Below are 26,941 nucleotides of genomic sequence, written 5' to 3'. Positions count from 1 at the left end.
ATATGCATACAAGATATTCCTGCATCTCTTTAAAGAATGAGATAGATCTATGTGAAGTGATACAATGATCTCCAAAATAGTGTTAATTGGAAAAACAAGGCACAAAACACCTTAAGATTGTGCAAAAATAATATGAAAAAATATACTTGCATATGCATTAAGAAACTGGAGAAAAGGAACTGGGGGACAGGAATAGGAGGGAGACTTATTTTTCATTCCATATCCTATTGTTTTATTTGATTTTTCTACTAGGTCAACCTAGTATGTCCTTTTCCCCCATTAAGGGAAAAGGATTTGAACACAACTACTGAGCTACTGAGGAAGCCAGCAGGCCCACTGTTGAAGGAGTTAGTAGTCCTAGAAAACTTTCTGGAAAAGTTGTCACCAAAGCTGAATCCCTAAGGATGTCAAGTGGCGTTCTCAATCAAAAGTGAAGCCCTACCAGGCAGATGGGACAGTGTAAGCAAAGGCAGGAGAGGTCAGCAATTTGGTGTTGTGGGAACACCAAGTCCAGATCAAAGAGTTAAGGCTGGGGAAGTGGGCCAGCCTGTTATGCAGGGTCTTTGCTACCACGGGAAGAAGTTAAAGCTTCATCCTGAGGGCAATGGGACACCAGGGTGGCTCAGTCGGTTAAGCATCTGCCTTCGGCTCAGGTCATGACCCCAGGGTCCTGGGATAGAGCCCCAGGACGTCCTGCTCAGTGGGGAGGCTGCTTCTCCCTCTCCCTCTGCTCTGCCCACACACTGTGCGCACATGCGCGCTCTCTCTCAAATAATGAAATCTTATAAAAAAAAAAAAAAGGTCAGTAAAGGAGAGGGGAGGGATTAAAAAAGTATGAAGGCTGTAGTATTAGCAGAACTTGAGGAGCCATTTTGCTGGGGCAGGGAGTGATCAGGGATATTTCCAGATGACTCTCAAGTTTCTATTGCAAAGGGCTGGAGGCATAGAAGTAACAGTGGAAGATAGCGCTGCAGCTTTCCCAGAATGGTGTGGGGCACAAATGAGAAATCTAAGCCTGCAATCCAGGCCCTGAGGAGTTTTCTGAAATTTTCATTTGAATAGGTCCTTTTTCAAAATTTCCTCAAAAGGCCACTTGGCTGGAGTAGTGTTAAGGAAGTGGTCTTTAAAAATTTTATGGGGTTTCTGAAATGGTTTATGTGCCAGAGACTGAGAGTTGGCTGATGCAAACTCCATCTAGGTCCCCCCTTCTCTCTAGCTGCCTTCTAGCTAAGAGTGATCATGTGGTGTTATCTCTGGCCAATAAGATATAAACCAGTCTGCTGAGTGGGATTTTTTTAAAGGTTCTGAGTTCTTGATAAAAATGAACAGATTGATGTGAAAAACCTCTTTGTCCTTTGCCTTTCACACTTTTTCTTACTGTATGTGGAGCATGAACATGAGACTCTGAAGGTACAGAAGCCATCTTATGATATGCGATAATGAGGTGTCGTTTTAGTTATCTATTGTTATGTAACAAATTACCCCAAAACTTGATGGTTTAAAACAACAAACATTTATTATCTTGTTTTCTGTGGGTCAGGAATCCAGGTGTGGTTCTGCAGTCTCATCTGAATGCTCAACTAGGGGGAGATCTTTTTCTAAGCTCACTGTTTTGATTGTTGGCAGGCCCCATTGTCCCTCATCACATCCACGTGGTCTCTTCACAACATGGCAATTGTGAGCTGCCTCATAATATGGCGATTTGGCTTTCCTGAGAAAAAAGAATGAGAAAGAATGCGCATGAAAAAAGCCACATTCTTTTTATAACAATCTGAGAAGTGGCATCCCCTTACTTCTGCTATATTCTATTAAAAGCTAGGGGTGCCTGGATGTCTCAGGCAGTTGAGCATCCAGTTTTTTATTTTGACCCAGGTCATGACCTCAAGGTTCTGGGATCGAGCCCCGGATCCAGGCTCCATGCTCTGCAGGGAGTCTGCTTGAGGATTTCTCTCCCTCTCCCTCTGCCCCCACCCTGGGGGCATATGCGTGCACGCACTCTCAAATAAATAAATCTTAAAAAAAAAAAAAAAAAGCTAGTCACTAAGTCCAGCCCACAATCAATGAGAGGAGATTACACAAGGGCAGGAATACCAAGAGGCAGGACTGCCTACCCCAGATGCCATGCATGGAACTATGATCAATCCACTAAGGATGAACAAAAAGCTATAAAGTGCCTGGGTCCCTGACTGCATTGTTAAGTACCTACCCCAGGCATGGCCTGTCTCCCTAGATTCCTTAAAATGTGAAAGAGGGAAAATAGTTCAAAATAAGACACAGCTCCACCCCCACCAGAATAGGTAAGAAGAATAACATCAAATGTTGGGGGGGGGAGGGGCAGTAAAAAATGGTGTAATCACTTCGGAAAAAGGTCTAGGAAAACTAAATATACACATAGCCTATGACCCGGTATTTCCAATCTTAGGTATTCATCCAAGAGAAATGAAAACAAATGTCCACAGAAAGACTTGTGCAATAATATAAGTTTTATTTATAATAGGCTCAAACTGTGAAAAAAAAAAGAACCCACAAAGGTAAATAGATAAATTGTTATATTCATTTCATGGAAAACTAATCAGCTTTTAAAAGGAATGAAATATTGATACATGCAACAAAATGGATTAATTTCAAAAACACTATGCTTAGTAAAAGAAGCCTTACACAAAAGAGCACATACTGTATTTATGTGTAGTTCTAGAACAGGCATAACTATTCCATGGTACAAAAAAATCAGAGCAGTGTTTGCCTCTAGGGGATAAGAGTGGGGATAAAATGAAAAGGTATGAGAGAACTTTCTGTACCTTCATAGGGGTTTATGTTACATAAATGTCTGCATTTATCAAAACATACTGAATAGTACAATTAAGATTTGGGCATTTTATCGAATTTAAATTTACAAGAACAAGAACCTTAAGCGAATATTGAACTCCAGGTAATGATAGGTATGCTGAAGTATTTAGGGTGAAATGTGCTAATGCCTGCTACTTTACATTGAAATGCATTAAAAAAAAAAAAAAAAAGGATAGCTACATGAGTAGCTAAGTGATAAAGTATAGTAAAATGTCAATGGTACAATCTAGGTGGTTGGCATACAGGTGTTCACTGTAAAATTCAGGTATTTTGTATGTTTGAAAATTTTCGTAAGTTACAGTAAACAAAACCTACTTTTTTTTTTAAGATTTTATTTATTTATTTGACAGAGAGATAGTGAGAGCAGGAACACAAGCGGGGGAGTGGGAGAGGGAGAAGCAGGCTTCCCGCGGAGCAAGGAGCCCGATGCGGGGCTCAATCCCAGGACCCTGGGATCATGACCTGAGCCGAAGGCAGACACTTAAGGACTGAGCCACCCAGGAGCCCCCAAAACCTACTTATTTAAGCCACTGTTCATTAGGTTTTCAATTATTTGCTGTCAACATATTCCTTACTTACACTGATACCAAAACAAGGGTTTTCTACAAAGTGGATGAGACTGGCCCTAACACTTATTCATTTAACAAACATTTACTAGGTATCTACCATGTGCTGGACCTTGTGCTCTCAATGCAGGTATGATCTTGTGAGCAAAAAGTCCCTGCTGTTGTGAATTTTATAATCTAGCAGAGAAGATGACAAACACATACTATCACACAAACACATGTGATCACAATTATGAAGGAACCATACTGGGGTCCTAAGGCCACGACAAGGGGACCTGACCGATGGTGGGGTGGGGTAATCAGGTTAAGATGTCCTGGAGGAAATGTGTGTGACAGGTAGAGGTAACGACGTGAAGAGCAGTAGCAGCACAAACAAATTATCTGAGGTCAAAGGAAGTGAAAGGAGGCTACTGTGGCCAAAGCACCAACAGAAAGAGGAATAGAGAGTCCAACATACTGACAGGTCCTGGAAGAGTCCACTTTCCATTGGCTTTTGATGCTTTCTCTAACTTCACCCAAGATCTTTCATGCATACTGTTAAAGTGGCTGTAGGTAGGCAAGAAACAACAAATGTTGGAGAGGTTGTGGAGAAAGAGGAACCCTCTTACACTGTTGGGAATGCAAGTTGGTACAGCCACTTTGGAAAACAGTGTGGAGGTTCCTCAAAAAATTAAAAATAGAGCTCCCTATGACCCAGCAATTGCACTCCTGGGTATTTACCCCAAAGACACAGATGTAGTGAAAAGAAGGGCCACATGCACCCCAATGTTCATAGCAGCGATGTCCACAATAGCCAAACTGTGGAAAGAGCCGAGATGCCCTTCCACAGATGAATGGATAAAGAAGATGTGGTCCATATATACAATGGGATATTACTCAGCCATCAGAAAGGATGAATACCCACCATTTGCATCAACATGGATGGGACTGGAAGAAATTATACTAAGTCAAATAAGTCAAGCAGAGAAAGTCAATTATCATATGGTTTCACTTATTTGTGGAACCTAAGGAATAGCATGGAGGACATAAGGAGAAGGAAGGGAAATATGAAGGGGGGGAAATCAGAGGGGGAGACGAACCATGAGAGACTATGGACTCTGAAAAACAAACTGAGGGTTCTAGAGGGGAGGGGGTGGGGGATGGGTTAGCCCGGTGATGGGTATTAAGGAGGGCACGTACTGCACGGAGCACTGGGTATTATACGCAAACAATGAATCATGGAACACTACATCAAAAACTAATGATGTACTGTATGGTGACTAACATAATTTAAAAAAAATTGCCCTGTCTGAAAATATTGAATTTGCTAACTAGTTGATTTATCCAGAGGTCCCTGCATATTTCAGTGTGCAATCAATTGTACTTTTAATACCATAAGGCATGAAAAACAAACAAACAAACAAAAAAGTGGCTGTACGTGCTCTAGTCTCACTGTAAGCAATTAGACCAAGGCAGGAGCTTCAATAACAGCTATTATGTACATAATAAACCAAAATTCAAAGCCACTTTTGTTTTTTGTTTGTTTTTAAGTAAACTCTACCCCCAACATGGGGCTCTAACTCATTACTCCAAGATCAAGAGTTGCATGCTTTACTGACTGAGCCACCCAGGCGCCCCTCAAAGCCACTTCTTACTCCCTTTTGTAATCAGGACCCAAGCTACCTCAGGGACATGGTGGGGAGATGAGATGTAGCAACCTCTACCTCCACTCCTTTCTTTCTTTTGATACTCAACCAAGGAGCTTTTTAAAGCTTTGTTTTCTTTTCTGGGAAAGGAGAGTAAGAGTACTAGGATGCTTGGCAGATGCTTGGTGTGTATAAAATTTATCATTTTTCTTGAAAATCCAATATAGCTCCTAAATACTTACAAATTTAAAGCTACAGTTCCGGGCGCCTGGGTGGCTCAGTTGGTTAAGCGACTGCCTTCGGCTCAGGTCATGATCCTGGAGTCCCTGGATCAAGTCCTGCATCAGGCTCCCTGCTTGGCGGGGAGTCTGCTTCTCCCTCTGACCCTCCCCCACCATGCTCTCTCTCTCTCATTCTCTCTCTCTCTCTCTCAAATAAATAAATAAAAACTGAACTATAATTAAAAAAAAAAAAAAGCTACAATTCCTACTTTTCCAACGTAATGGAAAGATGATCATCATCATGATGAAAATGTCATCATTCCATGTTGAGTCTGTTGACATTTATATTCCATATTTTCAAAAAGGAATGATTTTAAAAAAGATACAAATAACTGCCATGGGGCGCCTGGCTGGCTCAGTCCGTGGAAGTGTGCAACTCTTGATCTCGGGGCTGTGAGTTCAAACCCCACATTGGGTGTAGAAATTACTTAAAAATAAAATCTTAAAAAAAAAAAAAAAAGCCAAAGTAAAGACAAAGAAAGAAAAGCCTCTCTTTGTCCTGAAAGAGAGCTTTTCTTTTGTTCCTATGGGGCCAATAATGCCCTGGGTCAGGGAGCACTTACTGCAGAAAAGCCATAGGCTCACAATGACTGAAGAAGTCAGCCCTCTTTTACAGCTGCAAACCTCTAGACAGTCCAAGCCAGGCACCAGCCTTCACTGAGCACTGAACTCAGCTCAACTGGCCTGCCCTGGACACAGAGGGGCCTCCAGAGGTATCCCACACACCTTACTTTGCCTTGTTTGCTCCTACTTTTCATGGTATTAAATCATATCTATTGGGCATCTACTCTGTGCCTGTGCTTTACATTAACTGTCCCTCTTCCTCCCCAAACCCTGCAAGGTAGTATCATGAACTTCATTTCATAGTTAAGTAAAGTAAGACTCAGGGATGGTATCTATCAGTCAGGAATCTTTCTTTTGCCAAAATGGAAAGCCTAGCTCTCCAAAATGGCTTAAGCAAAAAGGGTATTTACTATCTCACATAACCAAAATACACTAATAGTAGTACAGGCACAACTCAATCCATGTGCTTGCTCACAAGAACTACAGGGTCCATTTCTGCTTCTCAAATCTACACCCCTTGTTGGAGGTGGTAAGGATGATTGATAGGATAACTCAACATCCTATAACTGCTCGTTTCCCGTCTCATCACATTTCACTGGTTCTTTTTGGAAGAAACCACTCATTTGGGCTGAACAGATCTGCTGTTTTAGACCAAAGTCCAGCATCCAGCTCTGGAAGTCTGACAAGGGGTCTGAGAATTGAGGGAAGGATGGATGGCCATAAAGCAACTACTACCCAGACTAAGTAACTATACAATACCACTTTATTTCACATTGGTCCTCTGTGACCATTTGACTTCACCCTTGTGCTTGCTGCCTTTCATATAAAGTCCTTCCCACACTTCTGGTTTTAGCCTTGTTACCCTATCTAAATCTCAGGCTTCATTCTTCATCCTATACCCTAAATCTCAGGCTTCATTCTTGAGAGTAAGCAGGAGTCCACAAAAACACTGAATAGATTCCTTGACAACCCAAGGATGGAGCAGTAAAATGAGCAGGTGACTCCAGACCAGGGCACCCAGCCAGGGGAGTAAATTAGAACTGAAAGACACTCTGCTTACAAATCTTTTTTTTTTTTTTTTTTTTTAAGATTTTATTTATTATTTATTTGAGAGAGAGAGAATGAGAGAGAGCGAGCACATGAGAGGGGGGAGGGTCCGAGGGAGAAGCAGACTCCCTGCCAAGCAGGGAGCCCGATGCGGAACTCGATCCAGGGACTCCAGGATCATGACCTGACCCGAAGGCAGTCGCTAAACCAACTGAGCCACCCAGGCGCCCACTCTGCTTACAAATCTTGTGTCATAGTACTGGGCTGCTTCTACTCAAAGGAAGGGACCTTTTTTTTTTTTTTTTTTTTTAATTTGCAGTAATGCATCCCACGGTCTTTAAATCTTTGGCTCATAGTCAAATTCTACTTTAGGGGATTTCCATTCCATCTTTCCCTCCATTCTTCGCCTTCCCTCCTTCCCTCTGTCTCTCTCCAGGTAAGATCCATTCCAGATGTCCTTCTCTCACCTCTTAGCTTTTAGGATTCCTTAATTCTCCTTCACAGATTAGACACAGCAGATCACCAGGAGGGAGAGAGGCAGGAAGAGGACCATCCCAGTATCTTTACCCCAACTTAATTCCTGGATGCCAGAAGGAGTAACTGCAATCTAGCTACACAATCATAAAGAGGCCATTAATTATGATCTGATAGGCCACTTACATTTTTCTTAAAATAAAGAATCAGAGTGGAAAACACATGAAAGAAGGGACTGGCTTTGTGTGACAGAATAAGTATCATCACTCAAAAGCACCACCGTGCCATGCATGTCTACCATGTGCATGGCTTTTGTGTTAGAAACATGATTTCTTTATTCAAAAAATATTTTCTGAGAGCCTGAGAGCTTTTGATGAGGTTGCTCATCTCCCTAAAACCCTCTTTACCTGGATTTTTGCATGGCTGAGTCCTAAGCATCTTTCACACATACCTACACTCTGGGTTGTTCCACATTCCTCCAATGAAGAAGCCCAAAACTCAGGGGCAGCTTGTAGTTTTCCAGTACATTACGTATCTTTCAGTCTTCATGTTCTGCCAGGATCTGGGAAGGTATTAGGTTGAGCCATATGAAACTGCCTTTATATAAAAATGAAAATGTTGTAATTTTCAGGAAAAGAAAAGTTTTATTCAACCAAAATATGCACTGTTAGCATTAACTGCTTTCCCCCAATGATAAATTTCTCCAAATACTATATATTTATAAAATTCAGCATTGTTAAAATTTATTCAGATCCTTCAATTACTGTTCTCTATTAGAGAATGTTCTGTTTCTTAGAGTTCCAAATGATGACAGAGTGGTAATCTGTTGAAAAAAGGTCAGATGAGTGTGATGGATATGGCAAAAGTTCTTGGCCCAATGCAGTCATTCCCTATGGTGGTCTGGGATTTCAGTGATCAAATGTTGTCATGGAAAAGTGTATGTCCATCCATGTCTGCTAACCAATGCAGAGTGCTTTTAGATCCATTTTTGATACATAATTTCAACTTCTTGACAATAAGATGCTACTGTTTTGCCTGAGTTAAAAGTAATGAAATACTCTCTTTGCAGACCACCATACAGTTACCAGAACCTTCTTTTTGGTTGCAATGATGGTTTTAACACGTTTGGGAACTTCTTCAACATCCAACCATTGTCCAGACCACTTTCATTTTTTGTCAAAGCTTACGATATTCTCCAAAATAGGTCTCTGCTCTTTCAAATCTTCAGGAATAAGCACATCTCTAAACATCTCAGTTTATGATTATCCATCAGTTGGTGTTACCTACCCACTTGTCCAACTTTTTCACCTTTCCTATTGCAGCCAGGTGTCGAGAAATTGTTGTAGCAGAAACTCCTAAGTCTGCTGCAAGGCCTCGAATTGCTGTTTTGGGGTTAGCTTCCACCATGGCTCTCAACTGATCTTCATTTAAAACAGATTTGGGTCTCCCTCGAGGCTCATTTTTCAGACTCAGATCCCCAGAACGAAATTTTTCAAACCACCACCGGATAGTCCTTTCACTAACAGAGCCTTTTCCAAAGACAGAATTGATGTTTCTACTTGCTGTGGCTGCACTATGTCCTAGTTTAAATTCATATAAAAATAGTATTCTCAAATCTTTCAAAGATATGGTACTGTTCACTTCTGTGGAAGAAATAAATAATAAAAATTCAACCATCAAAGGAAACTGAAGACCACAGTATCATTATGAATACTAAACAACACAACTGAAAATAGACCTGATATCAACTTTATCAATCATGGTCAAGTCTGGAGGATACATGTTTTTATCACTGTGTTCTGCTGCCATCAGTTTATATCAGGCGATGACTTTACAGCAGGAATACAATTTCCAGTGATTTTATAAGCATTACCATAAAAGAAATACTTTTGAACTAAAATATGAGTTGTGCTTTTAAATCTACAAACTCAATGCCTGCCACACAATTTTTTCAGTACTATCAAATTAAGATCTCAGATCAATTTAATGCTTGGAAAAAAATGCTCCCATAATGGGTTGATAAATACTTGCTTCTGATGTTTTCTGACAGAAGTATTTGTAGGTCTTCCTCTTCCCTATTTCACATGATCTGAATGACTGCTACTTCACAAGTTCTTTATGTTTTCTAAATCCTTATTTACTATGGAATTTTTCTTCTTTTGCCTATTTCACCTTCTTGGGCTTCATAGTTAATTTTGGTATAAATGAATAAAAATAATATTTCAGGTATATTAAAGAACTGTCTTCCATTTTCCCCTGGCAGTCACGTATTCTAAATGGCCCTAGGGTCCACTGCTCAGTGGACTTTTTAAAACAACATTACATACATGTGCCCTAAACCTACCAAAGGGTTAAAAAGGAGAGGGAGAAAGAGAGAGAGAGGGAGGGATTAATTCAGCAGAATTCAAATCTGGACAATGTTTGGGAGGAACCTTGGGGTAGGAAGGGGGAAGTTTTTCTTTTCAGCAGCTAAATTTAATTCCAGCCCCTTATAAGTATATATTCCTCCAATAGTAACTTGTCTGCCTTCTTCCTCCCCTATGCTTCCAAGATAGTAAAGTGGAAAGGGAAAAGGTTTCTATTCCTTTCTACCATCATTTGAGTTCTAAATTATTTCAAATAAGTTGATAATCTTCTATTACGAAAGCAGAAAAAAATTCTGACCTTAACTATAATATACTGTTACCAAAAAACAAACAAAAACATATACTGCAACTGTAAGATAAATAGTAGGAAAGTGAGTAGCTTTATTTTAGCCCTTAATACACTGAATGTAATTACCCTATTGTTTGTAAATGGAATAGGAATAGGGGAGAGGTTTCCCATCAATATAGTAGATTTAATTAATGCAAGAAGTCACCTCTTCCACTTCCAACATGCTAGTTGAGATATAACCGAAAAACAAAACTTGTTTTAATACAGAGCTAAATCCAAAAGCAAAAGAGAATTTCCCAAGTGCAAAAAAGTGGGAAACACTCAAAAAAAAAAAAAAAAAAAAAAAAAAAAGCACAGTGGTAAAGGGACACGTGAATAGAATTCATATCTCAGAACTACATACAAATAATGGAACAATCTGAAACAGAGACATTTTAAGACAAAATAAGATATTTTAAAACATGCCTTTAATATTCAAAGAGAAAACAAAGAAAACAGATTTCATTTGGCAAGAACAGGCCATTGTCAAAGAAAAAAACTCCCACATTATATTTAGTCGTCACATCTCCTTAGATTCCTCCAATCTCTGACAATGCCTTGGTCTTCCCTATTTTTCATGTCCTTGACTCTTAGAGTACCGATTGCTTTACCTTGTCAAATATATCTCATTTGGGTTTGGGTGATGTTTTCTGATGATTGGACTAAGGTTATACATTTCTGGCAAGAATACAAAGAAATGATGTATCCTTTCTCTATCATGGGTCTCAAGATGTGAATATGTTTTATTATTGTGATGTGCACCTTGACCACTGATTAAGATAAATTTTGGCAGGTTTCATCCCAGTAAAGTTACTATATTTCCCTTTGTGATTAATGAAGATCTTGGGGGACATACTTTGAATCTTTAAAAATTTTACTTCTCCTCAAATTTTCACTCACTAATTTTACAATCAATTGGTGGATGTTGTCTGCAACAATTATTACTGTGTTTAGCTAATGCTTATTTTCTACTTCCCTCAATCCATCCATCCTTCCACAGTTATTAACTGGAATTCTACTATAAGTGAGAACTGTTCATTTCCCCTTTTTATGTCTCTATCAGTATGGACTCATGGATATTTACTTTATTATTCTATGGATTATAATCTAATGATTTCATTATTTCTTTTGCTCAAATTGCTCCAGCTTTGGCCATTAGAACTCTTTTAGTTTGGCTCCCATGTTCTTTCAAACACTATCCCCCATCTTTTTTTTTTTTTAAGATTTTTTTTTTTTAAATTTATTTATTTGACAGAGACAGCCACAGCGAGAGAGGGAACACAAGCAGGGGGAGTGGGAAAGGGAGAAGCAGGCTTCCCACAGAGCAGGGAGCCCGATGTGGGGCCTGATCCCAGGACACTGGGATCATGACCTGAGCTGAAGGCAGACGCTTAACCGACTGCGCCACCCAGACGCCACCCCCCATCTTTTTTTTTAAGCACTTTGTTACCTGGCACACATCAAGGTGTTCCAGGCACCTTTAGTATTTTCTGTCTCAGTCCTGGAATCAACCACTTCTCCAAGGAGAATCGGAAATAAAAAACTGGATCCTAGGTTTGTTCATTACTGCTGGGGTATCATACCTTTTAGTCACTCTCAGTAGACACAGCTAGGAAACATATGCAAAGTAACCCGATACACATACTGATATCTCAGACTCCAAAACCAACCCACCAGAGTTCATTTTAGCCTTCTCCTTTCTTTATTTGTGAGAAATCCAGTTTTTGTTGTCCAAACATATTCACCTATTTGTTCAATTTGAGTACATACATAAGGCAGTTTCAGAATTGTAAATCTATGCCCCTGTGACAAATATATTTACTGACTATATTACAAATGCTATATTACAGCATTAATGTGCAGTTCTTTTTATCTTTACCATATCTTTACCAAAATAACCTGGTCAGTTCTTTTTATCTTTACCATAACAGTACAGTCAAGATGTTATTTTCCAAAACAACTTGGAATAAAGTTCTTTTCTTCCCCATCCCCTCTAATGTCATTCCTTCCTCATTCCTGATACCCAGTTCCAATATCCTCACTTTTTTGCACCCATTTCCCACCTTCCCCCTATAGGTTACCAATAATCACTTTAGTTTCCAGTTTATCCTTCCAGTATTGATTCTACAAAAATAAGCAGATACACGTGTACTGTCTTATATCGCTTTCTTACACAAAAGACCATATACTATAGCTACTCCTGTGCTTTACTTTTGTCATTTAACAGTATATTATCTCAGAAACACTCCATATCAGTTGATACAGACCACTCTTTTTTTTTTTTTTACAGCTCCATTACTTCACTGAATGGATTTACCACATTTTAATCACTTTGCTATGTATGGGCATTTAGACAGTTTCCAATATTTTCCAGTTACACTGCATTACATTGCTGTAGTGATGTATGTATTTTTATATTGTTGGAGGTGTATCTTAACAGTAGAGTCCCAGAAATGGTCTTGCTGGGTCAAAAAGTAAATAAATACATATGTAGTATTTTTAAGTAGCGCCAAATTTCCCTTTGGAAGGGCTATAACAACTCACATTCTCACCAGCAATGTACAAGAGTGCCCATTTCTCCACAGCTTCACCAACAAAGTACACTGTCATATTTTTAAATTTTTGCCATTGATAGGTATTATTTTAATTTGCAAAATAATCTTGAAAAAGAATAAAGTTGGAGAACTCACACTTCCTAACTTTGAAACTTACTACAAAGCCACAATAATTAAAACAATATGGTATGGGCATAAGAACAAACAAGACCAATGGAATAGAAAGCCCAGAAATAAACCCTCACACATATGGTCAACTGATTTTTGACAAGGGTGTCAAGACCATTATGGGAAAGCATGGTTTCTCAACAAATGGTACTGAGAAAACCGTGTATCTGCACGCAGTGTGAAGTTGGACCATAACCTATACCATATACAAAAATTAATTCAAAAATGGATCAGAGGGGCGCCTGGGTGGCTCAGTCGTTAAGCGTCTGCCTTCGGCTCAGGTCATGGTCCCAGGGTCCTGGGATCAAGCCCCGCATCGGGCTCCCTGCTCTGCAGGAAGCCGGCTTCTCCCTCTTCTACTCCCCCTGCTTGTGTTCCCTCTCTCGCTGTGTCTCTCTCTGTCAAATAAATCAATAAAATCTTAAAAAAAAAAAAATGGATCAGAGACCTAAATGTAAAAACTAAAATTACAAAAGTCTTAAAGAGAACATTGAGGAAAATCTTGATGGCATTGGGATTTGGCAACAATTTAATGAATATAACAACAAAAGTAAAAAAAAAAAAAAACAGGTAAACTGGACTACATCAAAATTTAAAACTTCTGTGCAAAAGATACAATCAATAGTGAAAAGGCAACCTACAGAACGGAATATTTGCAAATCACATTATCTGATAAGGGGTAAATATCCAGAACATATAAAGAACTCCTACAACTCAACAAAAAAATACAAATAGCCTGATTTTAAAATGAGCAAAGGACTTATATAACTGTTTCTCCAGCAAAAATATACACAAAGACAACAAGGATTTGAAAAGATGCTCAACATCATTAATCATTAGGGAAATGCAAATCAAAACCACAGTGAGATTATCAACTCACACCCATTAGGATAGCTACTAACGAGAGAAAACAAGTATTAGCAAAGATAAAGAGAAATTGGAACCCTTGGGCACAATTGGTGCAAGCCTCTATGGAAAACAATTATGTTAGTTTCTCAAAAAAATTAAAAATAGAATTACCATATGATCCAATAATTCTACTTCTGAGAATATATCCAAAAGATCTAAAAACAGAGTCTCAAAGAGGTATTTATACACCCACATTCATAGCATCATTATTCACAAGAGGCCAAAAGGTAGAAACAACCCAAGTGTCCATCAACCAATAAATGCATAAACAAAACATAGTAATTACATACAACAGAATATTATTCAGCCTTGAAAAGAAATTCTGACACGTTACAACATACATGAACCGTGAAGACATGATGCTAAGTGAAATAACCTGGTCACAAAAAGACAAATACTGTATGATTCCACTTAAATGACATACCTAGAATAGTCCTATTCTTAGAGACAGAATGTAGAATAGAGGTTAACAGGGGCCAGCGGGAAGGAAGGAATGGGAGTTGTTTAAGGCTATAGAGTTTGTTTCGGGAGACAAAAAAGTTCTGGAGATTGATAGCAAAGATGTGAAACTACTTAACACTACTGAACTATATATTTGAAATTGGCTAAGATGGTGCTCGCTTCGGCAGCACATATACTAAAATTGAAATTGGCTAAGATGGCAAATTTCATATTTTTGTATGTTAACACAATTAACAATAAAAATCAAAGAAAAAATAGATCAGTTGGACCTCATCAAAATTAAGAAATTTGTGCATTAAAGGACACTATCAAGAAAGTGAAAGGAAAGGGACTCCTGGGTGGCTCAGCCCGGTTAAGCGTCTGCCTTCGGCTCAGGTCATAATCCCAGGGTCCTGGGATCGAGTCCCATATCAGGCTCTCTGCTCAGTGGGGAGCCTGTTTCTCCCTCTGCCTCTGCCTGCCGTTCCCCTGCTTGTGCTCTCTGACAAATAAATAAAAGCTTTAAAAAAAAAAGTGAAAGGACAACCGACAGAATGGCAAAAAAATACTTGCAAATCATACTTCTGACAAGGGATTAATACTGAAAATATATAAAGAGCTTCTACAGCTTAACAACCAACCAAAACAACACAATTAAAAATGGGCAAAGGAGTTGAATAGACATTTCTCCAGAGAAGATATACAAATGGCCAATAAGCCCATGAAAAGATGCTTAACACTGTTAGTCTTTAGGGAAATGCATGTCAAGTAAGATAACAGTTTACACCTACGAGGGTGGCAATAAAAAAAAAAAATCGGGGGCACCTGGGTGGCTCAGTCTGTTAAGCATCTGACTCTTGATTTTTGGCTCAGGTCATGATCTCAGGGTCATGAGACGGACCCCTGTGACAGGCTCCTTGCTGAGCATGGAGCCTGCTTAAGATTCTCTCTCTCTGCCCCTCCCCACCTCCTCCAACCCCTGCTTACACACTTTCTCTCTGGGAAAAAAAAAAAAAAGGAAAATCTAACAAATTTTGGTAGGAATATGAGAAATTGGAACCCCTGTGCATTGCTTGTGGGAATGTAAAACAGCACAACCATTATGGAAAACAGTTTGTCATTTCCTCAAAAGGTTAAACACAGAACTATCATATGACCCAGCAATTCTACTCCTAGGTATATATCCAAAAGAACTGACACCAGGGGTCTGAACAAATATCTATACACCAATGTTCATTACAACAACCCTAGTTGTTGCCCATTAGCAGATGAATGGATTAAAAAATGTGGCATACACATAAAATGGTAATTATTCAGACATAAAAAGTAATGAAATTTTGATATATGCTACAATATGAGTAGACCTTGAAAACATTATGCTTAATAAAGTAAGCCAGACACAGGACAAATACTGTATGGTCCCACCTATATATGAGGTGCCTGGAATAGGCACATTTACAGAGATACGAAGGAATGATTGCCAGGGATTGGGGGGAGGTGTTTGGGGGCAGGGCAGGGGTGGGGAGGAAGAGATTGCTTAATGGGTACAGGGTTTATGTTGGGGATGATAAAGTTTTAAGTAAAATACCAGTGATGGAGACACAGTATTGTGAATGTTTTTAATGCCACTGAATTGTACACTTACAAATGGTTAAAATGATAAATGTTATTTATATATATTTTACAATTAAAAAAAGGTCTAACTTTACCCTAGTGATCTGAAATACCACCTTTGTCATATATTAACTCTCCATATGAATTTGGGTCTAATTCTGCACTTTTTATTCTTTTCCACTGGTCTATTTGTCCCTGCCAATGCCACAGTGTTTTAATTATAGAGGTTTTATCATATATATATATATATATATATATATATATATATATACTTTTTTTATTTTTTTAATTAAGTAGGTTCCACATACAATGTGGGGCTTGAACTCACAACCCTGAAATCAAAAGTTGCATGCTCTACCGACTGAACCAGCCAGGCACCCCAGAGGCTTTCTAATATATTTTAATGACTGGTAGGGCTATCCAACCTGATAGTTTCTCTTTTTCAGTATTTTCCTGGCTATTTCTAAAATCAGTTTTATTGGGGCACCCGGGTGGCACAGTTGGTTAAGCATCCAACTCTTGGTTTCGGCTCAGGTCATGATCTCAGGGTCCTGAGATCAAACCCCAAGTCGGGCTCCGTGATCAGTGTGGAATATGCTTGAGATTCTCTCTCCCTCTCCCTCTGCCCCTCCTGCTCATGTTCTCTCTCTAAAATAAATAAATAAATCTTTAAAAATAAATAAAATACAATCAGTTTTATTGAGATATAATTCACATCCCATACAATTTACCCATTTAAAACGTACAATTTGGTGGGTTTTAGTACACTCACAGGATTGTGAATCCAGTTTTAGGACATTTTTCTACAAAAGAAACTCTGTACCCATTAACAATTGTTTCCCACTCTCCCCCCATCCCTTTCCATTAATCTATTTATTATCTAAACCATTAATCTATTTATTATCTATAAATTTGCCTATGTGGACATTTTCTATAATTGGAATCATAAAGTATGTGATCTTTTGTGACTGGCTTCTTGCACATAGCACATTTTCAAGAGTCATTTATTTTGTAGCATATATCAATACTTCCTTTCTTTTTACTGTCAAATAATATTATCATCAGTTGATGGATATCAGGACTGTTTCCACTTTTTAGGTATTAGAATAATGCTGCTAATAACATTCATGTATAAGTTTTTGTGTCCACTTCTGTGTTCAACTGTCTTGAATTTATACCTAGAGTAGAATTATGGATATTATAATTCTATATTTAATCATTTGAGGAACTGGCAGATTGTTTTGAAAGTGTCTGCACCATTTTACACTCCTAATAGCAGCATATGAGGGTTTCAACTTTTCCACTTCTTCACCAATACTTGTTATTTTCTCTTATTATTGCATCTTAGTGGTGTGAAGTAGTATCTCATTATTTTGATCTGCACTTCCCTAATGACTAATAACGTTGAACATCTTTTGGTGTACTTACTGGTCATTTGCATACCTTCTTTGGACAAATTCCATTCAAATCCTCTGCCCAATTTTTAAATTGGGTTATTTCTCTTTTTATCATTGAGGAGTAAGAGTTCTTTATATATTAGGGATACAAGTCCCTTAACAGATATGTGATTTGCAAATATTTTTCCCATTCTGTGAGTTGTCTTGATATCATCTGCAGCAAGAAAAAAAAGTTTTAAATTTTGATATAGCCCTATTTATTTATTTACTTATTTATTTATGTCATTTGAGCTTTGGGTGTCATATTTAAGAAAACATTGCCTAACCCAAGGTAACTAAGATTTACTGTTACGCTTTCCTCTAGGAGTTTTATAGTTTTATTAGCTCTTACACTTAGGTTTATGATCTATTTTGAATTAATTTTTTTAAGATTTTAAAAAAATTTATCTTAGAGATATATAGAGAGAGAGAGTGCATGAGCCAGGGGAGGAGCAGAGGAAGAGGAAGAAGCAGACTCCATGTTGAGCCCAACACGGGGCTTGATCCCACAACCCTGATATCATGACCTGACCCGAAATCAAGACGGATGCTTAACCAACTGAGTCACGCAAGCACCCCATATTTTGAATTAATTTTTATGTATGGCATGAGATAGGGTCCCAACTTCATTCTTTTGCATATCCAGCATGGCATCCCAATACCATTTGTTGGAAAGACTATTCTTTCCCATTTAATTTCCTTAGACCTTCACTAAAAGTCAATTGACAACTTTTCCGTCTATTTTTGCATGTTTATTTTTCCATATGAACCTTAAAATCAGCTTGTCTGACTCTATTATAACAACCTGTTAGGATTTTTATTAAAATTGCATTGATTTTACAAATTAACTTGGGAGGATTAACATCTTTATGATGTTGAATCATCCTATTCAAGAACAAGGGATGCTTTACCATTTGCTTACATCTGCTTTAGTGTCTTTTAGGAGTGTTTAAAATTTTCCTTGTATAGGTTTTAGGCCATCCTTATTAAATTTATTCCTAAACATTTAACCCTCCATGTTACTATTGTAAATGGGCTTTTCTCTAACATTATGTTCAGTATAAGCTATTTCTATATATGAAAGATGATTTTTGTATGTTAATTTTAAATCCCGATACTTCACTCAATTCTTTTACTGTACAAGTTAGTTTTATTATTAATTCTCTGGAGTCCAGCTATACGTGATCTGCAAAGAGATATTGTTCTACTTGTTCTTTACCCATTTTTATGCCTCTTACTGATTTCTCTTATCTAATTGCCTTGGCTAATTTACCTCTAACATAATGCTGAATAGTAGTGAAGATAGAGAGGATGCTTGCCTTGTTCCTAATATGAATGGAAATGCCTGTAGCATTTCCCCATTTAAATAAGATACTAGCTTTAATGCTAAGATATATACTTCTTCAAGTTAAAAAAAAGTACTCTTCAAATTCCCTGTGCCTAGAATTTACTTTCCCTGGTTTTCGTATGTCTAGCCCCTTCATCCATTCATAACTTATAAAATATCTCCTCCTCAGAGACGCATTCCCTGGACCACTCAATCAAAAGTAGCCTTCCAGTTAACCTATAGGACAGTATCCTATTTTAATTTCCTACCCAGCACTTATTACCAGCTGCTATTTTCCCTGTATATCCCATATGTGTATTCCTATGCATGTGTCTTCAACCACTACGACAGTACTGAACCTGTCTTGGAAGTAGATTTATTGCTGTATGCCCAAGATACATAGTACCTGGCATATGTTAGGCCCTCAGTAATTGTTTGTAATAAAACTACTACCATTTTGGGTTGACTACTGTTACAACATGTGATTTTATCATAGGAAAAAATAGGAATAAAGCTAGAAACTCAAACAAAATTGAAGTGGGCAATTTTTTAGATAGTCTAAATCAATGAATCAAAAAAAATAACTGGTACTTAAAAAAATTATAATACTAAAATCGAGGTTCCCTTTCTTCCAATTAACATTTTCTAATTAAAATTTCTCCTTAAAATTTGTTACAAAATTTATCAGTAAAGGAGTTAACATTTAAATTGGATAAAGATCAACATAAATGACTTATTGTACCCAGTAAAAACCAAAGACACACTTCAATAGATTTTAGTATTACAATTCATCAGCAAAAAAAAATTTAACTCACAAAAAATTAATTTTAACTTTATATAATGGAAACCATAAAAAAACAGAAAGGTGGTAAACTCTCTCAATTACCTGTAAAAGGTGATGATTTCTCTGAGTGTTTTACTTTTAGAAGTTTCCTATTAATAAATACATAACCACAAGGACAAGATTTACATGCAACAGGAACCTGGAGGGGGAAAAAAGGAAAAAAATATATTACTATTTCACTATTTATTAAATTTCTGAAGTGTTTATGTGGTCTCTTCAACTAAGCAATAAGTTACTTGAAGGTAGATTTGCATCAAGATAGTGAATATATCCATCATCCCTAAGTTTCCTCATACACCTTTGTAATTACCCACCTACCTCTCCTTAGTGTCCCCCTCAATATCCCCAAGCAACTACTGATCAGCTTTCTGTCACTACAGATCAGTTTGAATTTTCTAGAGTTTTATGTAAATGGAATCGTAAGTACATGCTCTTTGTTTAGCTTCTTTCATTTAGCATAATTATTTTGAGATTTGTCCATGTTTTTGCATATAACAAGTTCTTTCCTTTTATTGCTGAATATTATTCCATGTGAAGATACATCACACTTCATCTGTACATGTTGACTGTTTTCTAGTTTTAGCTATTACAAATAAAGCTACTATGAACTTTCATGCAGAAGTCTTCGTATATATATATACACACACATTCTTTCCTCTTGAATAGCTAAAAGTGGAAATGGCTGGATCATATGGTAGGTTTAACTTTTTGAGAAAACTGCCGAACTATTTCCCAAAGAAATGTCCCTCCACATCCTCATCAATATTTGGTATGTTCTTTTTAACTTTATTCTAGTAGGGTCTCACTATGGTAATATGCATATCCCTAATAACTAATGATGTTGAGCATTTTTCTATAAGCTTATGTGTTGTCTGTAAGTCTACTCTGGTGAAGTGTCTATTCAAATTTTTGCCTATTTTTTAACTGAGTTGTTTGTTTTCTTATTATTAACCTTTAAGAGCCCTTTATATATTCTGGATACAAGTCCTCTAGTACATATATGCTTTGCAAAGGTTATTTGTTTGTGTCTTCTTTCCTTTTTCTAAACAGTGATTTTCAAAGAACAGAAGTTTTAATTTTGATTAGGTCCAATTTATCATTTTTTTCTTTTATGGGCCATGCTTTTGGTGTTATAACACCAAACAATTGCCTAAGTTCACAAAGATTTTTTTTGTATTTTCTGGAAGTTTCATAGTTTAAAATTTTTCATGTAGGCCTATAATCCATCTTGAAATATTATTTGTATATGGCACAGGTAAGAATTGAAGTTCATTTTTTTTAAAGAATTACTTATTTGAGAGAAAGAAAGAGAGCAAGGGGAAAGGGCAGAGGAAGAGGGAGAGAGAGAGAGAAACCTAAGCAGACTCTACGCTGAGCACAGAGCCCGACGCTGAGCGCAGAGCCTGACATGGAGCTCAATCTCACGACCCTGAGATCATGACCTGAGCCAAAACCAAGAGTCGGATGCTTAACCGACTGTGCCACCCAGGTGCCCCAAGTTCATTTTTTAAGACAGATATCAAAGTAACTTTTCCAACCACAACATGACAAAGTTAGAAACCAACAACAGGGCGCCTGGGTGGCTCAGTCGTTAAGCGTCTGCCTTCGGCTCAGGTCATGATCCCAGGGTCCTGGGATCGAGTCCCACATCGGGCTCCCTGCTCGGCGGGAAGCCTGCTTCTCCCTCTCCCACTCTGCTGCTTGTGTTCCTGCTCTCGCTATCTCTGTCTCTCTGAAATAAATAAATAAATAAATAAATAAATAAAATCTTTAAAAAAAAAAAAAAAAAGAAACCAACAACAGAAAGGAAAACTAGAAAATTCAAAAAATTTTAGAAATTAAACAACATACTCTGAAATAACCAATGGATTAAAAAAGAAATCATAAGGGGCACATGGGTGGCTCAGTCGTTAAGCGTCTGCCTTCGGCTCAGGTCATGATCCCAGGGTCCTGGGATTGAGCCCCGCATTGGGGTCCCTGCTCGCCGGGAAGCCTGCTTCTCCCTCTTCCACTCCCCCTGCTCGTATTCCCTCACTCACTGTCTCTCTCCTGTCAAATAAATAAATAAAATCTTAAAAAAAAAAAAAAAAAAAAAGAAATCATAAGGAAAATTAGAAAATACTTAGAGATGAATGAGAACAAAAATACAACCTACCAAAACTCATAGGACACAGTGAAAGCAATGCTAAGGAGGAAAGTTATAGACCTGTAAAAGCTTACATTAAGAAAGAAGATCTCAAATCAACAATCTAACTTTATAACTTAAAGAACTAGGGGGCGCCTGGGTGGCTCAGTTGGTTGAGCGACTGCCTTCAGCTCAGGTCATGATCCTGGAGTACCGGGATCGAGTCCCACATCGGGCTCCCTGCTCAGCAGGGAGTCTGCTTCTCCCTCTGACCCTCCCCCCTCTCATGTGCTCTCTCTCTCTCTCTCTCCTTCTCTCTCTCAAATAAATAAATAAAATCTTAAAAAAAAAAAAAAGAACTAGAAAAAGAAGAGCAAACTAAACCCACACCAACATAAAGAGGGAAATAATAAAGATTAGAGATAAAATAGAGAAAAGAGAACCAATAAAGAAAATCAATGAAACGAAAGTTGGTTTCTTTAAAAAAGATGAACAAAATTGGGGCGCCTGGGTGGCTCAGTCGGTTAAGTGTCTGCCTTTAGCTCAGGTTGTGATCCTGGGGTCCTGGGATGGAGCCCCGCATTGGGCTCCCTGCTCGCTGGGAAGCCTGCCTCTCCCTCTCCCACTCCCCATGCTTGTGTTCCCTCTCTCGCTGTGTCTCTCTGTCAAATAAATAAATAAAATTTAAAAAATTAAAAAAGGGGCGCCTGGGTGGCTCAGTCGTTAAGCGTCTGCCTTCGGCTCAGGTCATGGTCCCAGGGTCCTGGGATTGAGCCCCGCATCGGGCTCCCTGCTCAGCGGGGAGCCTGCTTCTCCCACTCCCACTCCCCCTGCTTGTGTTCCCTCTCTCACTGTGTCTCTGTCAAATAAATAAAATCTTTAAAAAAATAAAAATAAAACAAAATTAAAAATTAAAAAAAAAAAAAAGATGAACAAAATTGACAAGCCTTGGGCACCTGGGTGGCTCAGTCAGTTAAGCGTCTGCCTTCGGCTCAGGTCACGATCCCAGGGTCCTGGGATCAAGTCTCGCATCTGGCTCCCTGCTCCGCAAGGAGCCTGCTTCTCCCTCTGCCTCTCTCTCTCTCTGTGTCTCATGAATAAATAAATAAATAAAAATTTTTAAAAATTGACAAGCCTTTTGCTAGAGACAAAAAAAAAGAGAGAAGACTTAATTACAGACATACCTTATTTTATTACTTTGCTTTATTGTGCTTCACAGATACTCTGGGTTTTACATATTGAAGGTTAGTGGCAACCCTGCATGGAGGAAGTCTATCAGCACCATTTTTCCTTTTTGTTGTTGTTGTTGTTGTTATGATACAATTTTTTTTATTATTATGTTATGTTGGTCACCATACAGTATATCATTAGTTTTTGATGTAGTATTCCATGATTCCTTGTTTGTGTATAACACCCAGTGCTCCATATAATACATAATACGTGCCCTCCTTAATACCCATCACCAGGCTAACCCATCCCCCCAACCTCCTCCCCTCTAAAACCCTCAGTTTGTTTCTCAGAGTCCATAGTCTCTCATGGTTCGTCTCCCCCTCCGATTCCCCCCCCTTCATATTTCCCTTCCTTCTCCTAAGTCCTCCATGCTATTCCTTAGGTTCCACAAATAAGTGAAACCATATGATAACTGACTTTCTCTGCTTGACTTATTTCACTGAGCATAATCTCCTCCATTCCCATCTATGTTGATGCAAAAGTTAGGTATTCATCCTTTCTGATGGCTGAGTAATATTCCATTGTATATATGGACCACATCTTCTTTATCCATTCATCTGTTGAAGGGCATCTCAGCTCTTTCCACAGTTTGGCTATTGCGGACATCGCTGCTATGAACATTGGGGTGCATATGGCCCTTCTTTTCACTACATCTGTGTCTTTGGGGTAAATACCCAGTAGTCAGCACCATTTTTCCAACAGCATTTGCTCACTTCGTGTCTTTGTCATATTGTGTTAATTTTTGAAATATTTCAAACTTTTTCATTATTATCTTTGTCATGGCGATCTGTGATCAGTGATCTTTGATGTTACCATTTTAATTGTTTTGGAGTGCCATGAAACCATACCCATACAAGACAGCAAACTTAATAAATGTGTGTGTTCTGAATGCTCTACCAATTGGCCATTCCCCTATCTATCTCCCTCTCCTCAGGCCTCCCTGTACCCTAAGACACAGCAATATTGAAATTAGGCCACTTAATAACCCTACAATGGCCTTTAAGTATTCAAGTTGAAGGAAAAGGCACACATCTCTCATTTTAAATCCAAAGCTAGAAATGATTAAGCTCAGTACAAAAGGCATGTCAAAAGCCAAGGAAGGCCGAAAGTTAGGCCTCTTGAGCCAAACATAAATGCAAAGGAAAATTTCTTGAAAGAAATAGTGCTACTCCAGTGAACACACGAATGATAAGAAAGTGAAACAGCCTTATAGTTGATATGCAGAAAGTTTTAGTGGTCTGGATAAAAAAAGATCAAACAAGCCACAACATTCCCTTAAGCCAAAGCCTAATTCAGAGCAAGGCCTGAACTCCATTCAATTCTATGAAGGCTGAGACAGAAAGCAAATTAGTGGTTGCTAGGGGCTGGAAGGAGGGTGGCACTGAGAGTGACTGCTTATTGGAAACAAGGTGTCACTTCAGAGTGATAAAAATGTTCTGGAATTAGATAGTTGTGATGGTTGTAAACACTGTAAATATATTAATGCCACTGAAATAGATCCTTTAACATGGTTTAAATGGTGAATTTTATTTTTACCACAATGAAAAAAAATCAATTGTATTTCTATACATAAAGAACATTGATAAAACGAAAAACAATTCCACTCACAATAGCACCCAAAAAATTGAATTCATAGGGATAAATTTACAAAATCTGTACAAAATCTGTACAATGAAAACTACACACACTGCTGAGTGAAATATTTAGAGGAGGCAGTAAATTTCTCTTAACTAAGGGAGGGAAAGTAAAATGAGGTAATTATTTTGAAAAGATAGACACTGTATTATGGCATAAAAGATGTCTTACAGATGGTTTTAATTGAAGGAGTTTCAAATGAATTCTACTTTTTCTAGTTAATAACAACCAAATTTTATAGACCAAGTAAACAGTTAAAAAATTTTCAAGGGTGGGGGGGGGGTGCCTGGGTGGCTCAGTCGGTTAAGCGTCTGCCTTCAGCTCAGGTCATGATCCCGGGGTCCTGGGATCGAGCCCCACATCAGGCTCCCTGCTCGGCGGGAAGCCTGCTTCTCCCTCTGCCACTCCCCCTGCTGTGTTCCTGCTCTTGCTATCTCTGTCTCTGTCAAATAAATAAATAAAATCTTTAAAACAAAATTTTTTTTTTCAAGGGATTATGACATGTTAGTAAAGGGTTAACAAAAGTCCTTCCTGAGGAAAAAAAGACCTTTGGTTAAGTCTAGCACTCTGACCCTGGCAGCCTAATCAAATAATATTATTAGACAATATTGCTTATGGTAAAAATGGCCCGTAATTGGCATCTGGACTGGAAGGCATGAGGTGAGAAGCCACAGTTTTAGGCTTCCCTAAGTACAAAAAATATAATCATGCCATTCCCTGCAAAACCTTGGAAGCAAAGGCCTTACTCCTGGGCTAAGAAACATGAAATTTCTAAGCCATGGTTAAGTCTTGCAACCACTCCACCGTTTTGTTTTCACATCTGAGCTGTCATCTGGGGAGGCAGAGAAGGCCCCTAGTATGCTGTGAGGATCCTTACTGACCACAATTCTGATGCTGTTCTGATTACATGCAGTGTTTGTATCTGGGCCCAGGGTAGGCCTGAATGGCTAGCTGAACCCTAGACCACTGGTGGTCACAAAGCCATTGAATGACCTCACGAAATTAGTTTATAAAGCTGATATTAAAAATTCAAGAAACCACACACAGGTAGGAAAGGCAAACTCACCTTTTTAAAAACTTAGACAAATACATACCATTTTAAGAGGGGAGTGCTTAGAAAAGTAGGGCTTTTCAGCGGTGTTCCATCAAAAATTTAGAACAAAGTAATGATTATTTGGGTTACATAAAGTATTAAAAGACGTATTAAGATCACCAATTTATTGACATCTAAAAGGAAAATGTCATAATCGCTGCGGCCCTTTTTGTCACAGTATACATCTGATGGGAACAAAGCAGCCCTGCGTGGCAGGAACGGCTTTCGCAGCCAGGAGCCAGGAGCCTGGACTCGGAGTCGGGCACATTGGGCATTCTCGTCGGGGCAGAAGGGGGCTGAAGGGGCCGTGCTCGTCCACTTAGGCCACTGCCCCCACACTCCCGCCGCTGTCACCCAGAGCCGGCCGGGCGACTCTCGGAGGCTTCGGACAGGGCGCCCCGACCGCTCCAGACAAACCCACGCCTCCCTCCAGCGCCACGGGCCGCAGGACACACACAGTCGCCCGGCTAACGCCGCCAGGTGGGCACCGGCCGGACTGCGACCCCGGGAGTCTCCCTGGCATCCCCTCGGCTCAGCCCGGCCTCCCACCGGGCTCCCACCGTGGCCACCGAGCCCAAGGGCCAGACCACCCGGCGAGGCGGCCTCTCCACAGCCAACGGCCGCCGGCAACGGCCGCCCGTCCGCCCGCCCGCGCACCCGGCCCGCCGGCCCCCGGCGCCCACCTGTTGGTCGCACTCGGGGCACGATTTGGTGGCCATCTTCACTTTCTTGGCTCGAGTTGCAGACATGCTCACCTACAGCAGCAGCAACAGCGGCGGCGGCAGCTCCGGCTCCTCCCCTCGTACCTCGGCGGCCCAGCCTCCATCCGCCCGGCCGGCGCTGGTCAGACGGAGGCTTAATCCGGAGCCTGCGTGCCGGAGACGGGGAGGGGCAGGGCGTGCGCCCGCAGCGACCACGGGCCTCTCGCGCCGGAGCGCGCTCCCACCTGCACCAAGCGGGTCCTCGGGCACGTCCCGATTCTCACGAGAGGAGACCGTCTGAATCGTCCAGCGGCACAATAGCCACGCCTTCTCTCGGCCCTGTGGACTGCGTGGGGGCGTGGTTTGGGCGGGACTCGGCAGTAACGGGCGTCCGGTTTGGCCAACGAATGCACAGATAGGGCGGGTCGTGGTGCTGGGCACGCCCTCTCCCGGGGAGGAAGGAGAACGTGAGTGAAAGAGGCGAAAGGGAAAGAGCTTACGCAGGTCCTGGTATTTAATACACTTTTTTAAAAATGTCTGCAACCGTAGGGCGCTTGGGTGGCTCAGTTGGTTAAGCGACTGCCTTCGGCTCAGGTCATGATCCTGGAGTCCCGGCATCGAGGCCCGCATCGGACTCCCTGCTCGGTGGGGAGTCTGCTTCTCCCTCTGACCTTACCCCCTCTCGTGCACTCTCTCACTCTCTCTCAAATAAATAAATAAAATCTTTAAAAAAATAAATAAGAATAAAGATGTCTGCAACTGTAA

The 26,941-nt window shown here is 39.6% G+C and overlaps 1 protein-coding gene across 2 annotated transcripts; it reads right to left on the bottom strand.

Moving 5' to 3' along the window:
* Positions 1–1,494: 1,494 nt before the first annotated feature.
* LOC118533168 (histone-lysine N-methyltransferase SETMAR-like) lies at positions 1,495–26,524 on the bottom strand. 2 transcript variants are annotated; one of them, XR_004916092.2, is made up of 4 exons: positions 26,159–26,523; positions 19,435–19,531; positions 7,856–8,001; positions 1,495–1,711 (listed from the first exon to the last, which is right to left on the bottom strand). XR_004916092.2 is itself a non-coding variant. In XM_036088264.2 (4 exons), the coding sequence occupies exons 1-3, from the start codon at positions 26,222–26,224 to the stop codon at positions 8,674–8,676; spliced, it is 537 nt and encodes a 178-aa protein (XP_035944157.1). In that variant the 5' UTR covers positions 26,225–26,524; the 3' UTR covers positions 1,495–1,711; positions 7,856–8,673. The 2 variants fall into 2 exon arrangements, 1 of the variants encoding a protein (XP_035944157.1); XM_036088264.2 differs by having other exon boundaries at positions 7,856–9,047; positions 26,159–26,524.
* Positions 26,525–26,941: the final 417 nt, after the last annotated feature.

The sequence above is a fragment of the Halichoerus grypus genome, chromosome 15, assembly GCF_964656455.1.
Source record: "Halichoerus grypus chromosome 15, mHalGry1.hap1.1, whole genome shotgun sequence".
NCBI lineage: Eukaryota > Metazoa > Chordata > Mammalia > Carnivora > Phocidae > Halichoerus > Halichoerus grypus.
This window is presented reverse-complemented; position numbering and strand designations above follow the sequence as displayed.

Coding starts and splice junctions, on each gene's coding strand:
- LOC118533168 (XM_036088264.2), bottom strand. CDS start 26,224: ATGTCTGCAACTCGAGCCAAGAAAGTGAAGATGGCCACCAAATCGTGC. Junction 19,532..26,158: donor GCCCCGAGTGCGACCAACAG/GTGGGCGCCGGG, acceptor TTCCCCCTCCAG/GTTCCTGTTGCATGTAAATC. Junction 9,048..19,434: donor GAAATCATCACCTTTTACAG/GTAATTGAGAGA, acceptor TTTCTTCCACAG/AAGTGAACAGTACCATATCT.